Below are 6,430 nucleotides of genomic sequence, written 5' to 3' on the forward strand. Positions count from 1 at the left end.
CGTCCTATTGATTAGCCCAGAAGGCCACAAGATCACCTCGGCGGTTTGATTTAAATTCAAAGCGTCGAACAACGAGGCAGAATACGAGGCGCTAATTGTGGGGTTGCGATTGGCCAGTCACTTAAAGATAGAGAGGCTTAGCATCTTCAGCAACTCTCAGTTGGTCATTGTGCAAGTGAAAGAAGAATACCAAGCGCGCGGTGAGAAAATGGGTGCGTACTTGAGAAAGGTGAAGGAAGAACTCATCAAGTTCAAATACTACGAGATACTTCAAATACCACGAGCCGAAAATGCAAACGCCGATGCTCTATCAAAGCTAGCATCTTCAAAAGGTTCTGACGCACTAGGGGTCGTTCCCATCGAAGAACTAGAGCGGCCGACCATTGAGGTAGTAGCTAAGGCACTAATCATCCAAACAGGTGAAAATTAGATGACGCCACTCATCCAATACCTAATGGATGCACAACTGCCAAACAATAAAGACGAAGCCAGACGGATCAGGTATAGAGCCGCTAGATACTTATTGTACGACAGTTTGCTTTACCGACGAGGCTATTCGACACCGCTACAGCGATGCCTGGATGATGACGAAGCCCATAAGGTCCTCCGAGAAATTCATGAAGGAGTCTGCGGTAATCATACTGGGGGTAGTCTTTAGCTCTTAAGGTTTTGAGGCAAGGATACTACTGGCCCACGCTCAAAAAGGACACTTTTCAATACGCCCGACGTTGTGTTAAGTGCCAAAGGTATGTCACAATTCCTAGAGCACCCCCAGAAAATTTAACCTCCATTCTCAGTCCATGGCCCTTCGCTAAATGGGGGGTTGACCTGATCGGGCCATTACACCTTGCACCTAGGGGCTTTAAATTTACCATCGTCGCAGTAGATTACTATACAAAGTGGACAGAGGCAAAAGCTCTGACTATAACCACGGAAGTAGCCTGCACCAACTTCATGTGGAACAACATTGTGTGTAGGTTTGGGGTTCCCCACTCAATAGTGTTGGGATCTATATGTGCCCTAAGGATAGAAAATCGATTCTAGGGATTTTCTGCAGATTGACATTTTGATATTAATAAAAGAGGTTATTCATGTTTAATAAGTGGTGTCCTATTTACTTTCATTTGTTGAATGTATGATTAATTGAGCAAACATAAATACTCCTAGGCTATTGGTAACATATCGGATTACCGTTGTATATGGGGTATACATAGAAGACATGATAATTCGATAACAGTCTAAATAAAAGGTCCGCAATCGATGGAACAAGATTTGGGGATCTTATTCATGTTAAGATTGTAAAGGTTGTCTACTTCCTTGGAGGGATGGTTTGTCTTGACCATCGGATCGGTTCCGAGTAGAAACCTTGATGTATACCAGTATTGAGGTATGACATTGGACTGGACCTAAAATGTTAATTGATTCGGTTTAATAATTCCATTTATAAGAATCAATGATGCTTTGATTATCATCCTTTATTAATCTTAATCCTGAAATGGATACTTGAGTTCGCATCCATGACTCATGCACTTTGATCCACTATAGGTGAGACACTGATAATTGATGGTTAATATACTTGTGTGTTGGGTGTATGACATATGGATGGAGAAATCAAGATTTATAGATACGAAAACCATAGCCATCTAGTAGATGGTAAATGTTATCTACTTGAAGGCATTATTCGGGGATTGAAAGACAGTATAACAAGGTCTTGGCCATCATTTTACTTTGTGTCCTCCGGTGGTTTATCGATTGTATGGTTTTTACAATCGGTGGTTCTTTCAATGGAGAATAATGGAACTTTAAGTTAAAATGATTGAAAAGGTAAAACAGAATAAGTCCTTAATTCAATCATGGATAACATATTGGGGATTAAGCAAGTGATGAATGATAATGGAAGAAGCACTACGTAAGAGAGCTTTCGTAATACGGTATGTAAACGGGAGTTCAGCTTTAGACTTTTAGTGGTATAGTCCTGAAGTTGATAATTGTTGAATAATTAATCAGGGATTAATTTTTCACAATTATAGGAGCCTCTTTACATATTTCCATCGGGTCCCTCTACTAGCTCATATAGTTCCACGAAGCGTCTCAGGATTCGTTCTTAATGAGATCGGTAAGCTAAATGGAAATTAAGTAGTGTCTGATAAAGACATGGTACTCTCTTGCATGCAATTCTGAAAGGATTGGACATGTGAAATTAATGTGGACAAACATAATGATTTGTCGACATATGATTGGTTGTGGATAAAATAATTATTTGTTAATTATTTTGGTTAATTGAATTTTGGAAATAAGATTGTGTTTGAATTGTTTAATTTTGGAAAAACAAAATTTATTCTCTCCTATTTAAAGTGAACGAATTTTAATGGATGGAGGGAAATAGATTTTGTTTCAAAATAGTTTAAAATATATTCCTAATATTAATTATTAATTAGTTTAAACAATGGAGCTTATTTGATAGATTTTCTTCATTTAAAAAAGATGGTTCACGTTTTTTTTTTAGAGAAAAAAAATCTAGAATATTTCATTTGATTAAATTAATTAATATGGATAATGTTTGTGGAAAATATTTATTTAAAATCCAAACAAGAGAATCTTATTTAAATTCAAATTTTAAGAGGAGTTTGAATCAAGATAGGATTTGGACTTTTGGAAGATCAAAGGATCTTGATTTGAGTTGAAACCAACAACCTTATCTCCTAAAGATAAGTGCACGAATTTTTGGAGTCCTTCTCCTAAGGAAATTCGTGGATAAGGTTCATAGAACCTAGCCCAAAAAGTTTGTGATCTTTTGGTTCAAAAAGATTTTCTAGTAAAAATAATTATTAATTATTTTTTGGGTAGAAAATTTGTTTTTTGAAAAAGGATCCAGATATTATATTAGGGCTAGTGCTTCATGAAACAAGAGATAATAATAGATCACAAAAGGCGATACACGAATTTTGGGAGAAAGAGAGAGAAAAACGTTTTTGGCTTTCTTCAGGATAAGGGAAAAATGTTTTTTTGGGATTTTCTGGACTTAAGAATTCGTTCATGGTGTGAGGAAAAATAAGAGAGAAATTTCCATTGAATCAAAACTAAGAGGAAAGGTTTTATCGAGTGAAAAAGATCGAGGTCAACTTGTTCCTGTCTTGCGTTAAGGTTGAGAAAGCGAGATTTAGGGTTCATAGTGCAATACCGATCGCTTGGAACCTTACCACGTGTGCCCACACACACTCTGAGATAATGAGCTCGAGAATAGTGGAGAAGATTCGTTGGTGGACGCTCTAAATATTCTGGAGTCCAAGAAACAAGGTATGTTTGATCATGCATTTAATTTATTGTTATATACATCATGAGTCTTCTTTCCTTGTTCAACATTAAAATTTTAAAACTTTCGCTGCGCCGTAACTCTGATAACCGGATCCGTTTCTCCAACAAATAGTATCCAACAATGGGAAAAAATTTGACAATTCCTCAACACGCAGATTCTGCGACAGCTTGGGCATTCGAAAAGACTTCTCAGTGCCGATCCATCCACAATCTAATGGGCAAGTCGAGGCAATCAAAAAAATATTGAAGTATACCCTAAAAAAGAGGCTCGACAATCTAAAAGGGAAATGGGCCGAAGAACTCCCCAAGGTCTTATGGGCATACCGAACGACGAGCCGAACTACCATAGGTGAAACACCTTTCTCCAGGGCATATGGTGTCGAGCCAATACTCCCTGTAGAAATTGAAATGCCAACCCTAAGAACCGTCATCCACAACGACGATGATAACACAGAAGGCATGAATGGAGAACTTGACTTGCTGAAAGAAAAAAGGCTCGACTCTCAACTACGTCTCGCCGCCTATCAGCAAAGAGCATCACGATATTACAACAAGAGAGTTCGACAAAGGAGGTTCATCCCAAGAGTCCTAGTATTGAAAATGGTAACGCAGAGTACAAATCTAAAAAATACCGGTCCCCTGAGCCCGACTTGGGAAGGGCCCTACCGCATAAGGGAAGTGTCGCGTCCTAGCACCTACATTTTGGAAAGCCTCGACGGCAAGAGAATTCAACACCCATGGAATGCAGAACAGCTAAGGCTGTACTACCAATAGTGTATGTAATTCTCACGCATCCCAATTGTACATCCTTACAATTTAAATAAATTGATATGTTTGCAGAAGGAAAAGAATTCACCCCTTAATAACATGTTTGTTTAAAAAACCAAGGTATATTAAAAAGACATGGGGGGCAGAGGTCCATGGATCGCTAAAAATGACACGACGACCTTAAGGGGTGAAATCAGCGTCGACTCCTCCAAGGAGGAGAGGCGAACACTTAGCAAAATTCTAAGGAATTTTCTAAGACAAAAACCCCAAGGGGTGAAATCAGCATCGACTCCTCCAAGGAGGAGAGGCGAGGCGAACACTTAGCAAAATTCTAAGGAATTTTTTTTATGAAAAAAAAACCTCCAAGGGGTGAAATCAGCGTCAACTCCTCCAAGGATGAGAGGCGAACACTCAGCAAAATTCCCAAGAATTTTCTAAAGACAAACGACCCCAAGGGGTAAAATCAACAATGACTCCTTCAAGAGGGAGAGGCGAATGTATAATAACAATGAGCAAGGTATGAAATCTATTGTCAATCTACTGTCTTTTTATAAAACACAAATGAAATAAAAAGATGTCCAAACCAATGTCATATAAGTTACAGACAGCAGTACAAAAAAAAAAATCTCTTCAGGCATCGCCGCCAACCGCCGAGTCATCACTAGGCGGGGAAGAGTTGTCATCACCAGCAGGAGGAGGAGCATCATAAAGAAAGTTGAAATCCCACTCAGGATGCTCTTGTTTTATCAAATCGACAATTTGTTGACTAGTGGATTAAAAATCCTTGGTACGAATGTCGATGAGCTCCGGAGAAGCCTTGAACTCCTCAATAATCTCTGAACGCTTGGCATCAAATACTGCTGCAGCCTCGGCTTCAGCTTCCTTCTTCCCCTTAGCTTTCCCTTCAGCAAAACATCTCTTCACTGCCTCAGTTGCTTCGGCCAACTTCGCCTCAGACATATCTGCCCGCTTCGTGAGGTCTGCAACCGCAGCAGTTAGCTTGGCCAGTTCATCCTCGAAACTCTTCAGTTTGGCCATGGCCACATCTCTCTGCTCGACGGCATTCGCATACTGACTTTTAGCATCATCGAGAAGAGAGTTAAGCTTGGCCTCTATGCCGTCCATCTCCTTATCACGCTCCTCAACCTTCACTAGGTCGAGAAGGTTGAGGATGGCGAGGATTAGGCCCTGAAAAACTAGAGGTCAGAAAATAAAAATACAAGTGGCGAAACCAGTAAAAAGCAGCTCAATCGAGTCTTACGTGAATTTGGAAAGAGATCTGCTTTCACTGACGATCAACCAAAGAAGATTGAGTGGCAGCAATCTAGTACAGCTCGAGAAAAGACTCATATAGAGCCTGGAAGACAAGGGAGAAGCAAGGGGAAAGTTTCAGCATCGCCCTAATCTCAGAATCAAAGATGTCTGGAACTTGGAAATTGGGATCCATGATTTTTGCCCCCGGGATAAGCACGCGTTCCCTCGGCGCTGGAGGAACATTGACATCAAGAATGGGGACCATCGGCGTCCAAGTTTCTGCCACTGACGTCTTCTCTTTGTGCCTCCTTTTCGGTGCATGATCCACCTCCGACACCAAAGGGCCCTTTGTGGTCTTCTTTGTCCTCGGCGCCTAGGAAGAAGAACTAGCTTTCTCCTTTCCCTTAGAAGGGAGTTGTCGGCTCAGCGGGGGCTGCTGGCTTGGCTCAGATGGCTGACTGCCGGGAAGCTGGATCCTCAAAGATGCCATTTCTGCAGAAACAACGAGACAAAAATATAGTCGACGCTTGGATAAACAAAATGCCATTATAAGAAAGGCGTCGGGAACATGGGTTTACCTTTGTCGTTTAAATGGAAGTATTTGTGGACAGCGTCGAGGTCAGTAGGGTCTGGGAGATCGAGAATTAACCCAGCACTTCGAAGATTGGCCTTGGTCAGGAGGGTGTCAATATGGTGAACCTCGGACAGGAACGAGAAGGTCTTCTCAATCCTTGCCAAATTGTTTCTAGAGAACTTCGGCCGTTCCTGACTAACTGTAGGATAAAAAGACTGTCAGTGTAAGAAGGAAGAAGCAAAGTAAGGTAAAAGAAAGGGAATTAAAGTCTCACCCATGTTCCTAAATGACTCCTGCACCTTCCTTCGGCGGGGCAGGCGGTCGTCGGGATGAAAATTAAAGGGCCCGTGTATCATAAAAATATGGGTTTCCACCCATGTGACGACGAGGGAATGCCCAGTATTAGCTTGCCAAATATGGGCTGAGATCTCCCGTACCCACTCAAAAAATACTACCCCTCGCACTTGGCGACATGACACAGTCTGTACATAAATCTAAACTCATCCAGAGGAAGATCCA

At 41.0% G+C, this 6,430-nt stretch overlaps 1 protein-coding gene across 1 annotated transcript; it reads left to right on the forward strand.

The window, feature by feature from the left end:
• Positions 1 to 208: 208 nt before the first annotated feature.
• Positions 209 to 4,089, forward strand: LOC112094642. Its single transcript, XM_024176115.1, has 4 exons — positions 209 to 419; positions 535 to 632; positions 3,145 to 3,203; positions 3,471 to 4,089. Exons 1-4 carry the CDS (start codon positions 209 to 211, stop codon positions 4,087 to 4,089), a joined length of 987 nt encoding a protein of 328 aa, XP_024031883.1.
• The last annotated feature ends 2,341 nt before the right edge of the window (positions 4,090 to 6,430 follow it).

This window comes from Morus notabilis, unplaced genomic scaffold (assembly GCF_000414095.1).
Source record: "Morus notabilis unplaced genomic scaffold, ASM41409v2 Scaffold240, whole genome shotgun sequence".
Lineage (NCBI taxonomy): Eukaryota > Viridiplantae > Streptophyta > Magnoliopsida > Rosales > Moraceae > Morus > Morus notabilis.

Coding starts and splice junctions, on each gene's coding strand:
- LOC112094642 (XM_024176115.1), top strand. CDS start 209: ATGGGTGCGTACTTGAGAAAGGTGAAGGAAGAACTCATCAAGTTCAAA. Junction 420..534: donor GGCACTAATCATCCAAACAG/GTGAAAATTAGA, acceptor ATTGTACGACAG/TTTGCTTTACCGACGAGGCT. Junction 633..3,144: donor AATTCATGAAGGAGTCTGCG/GTAATCATACTG, acceptor TCTTGCGTTAAG/GTTGAGAAAGCGAGATTTAG.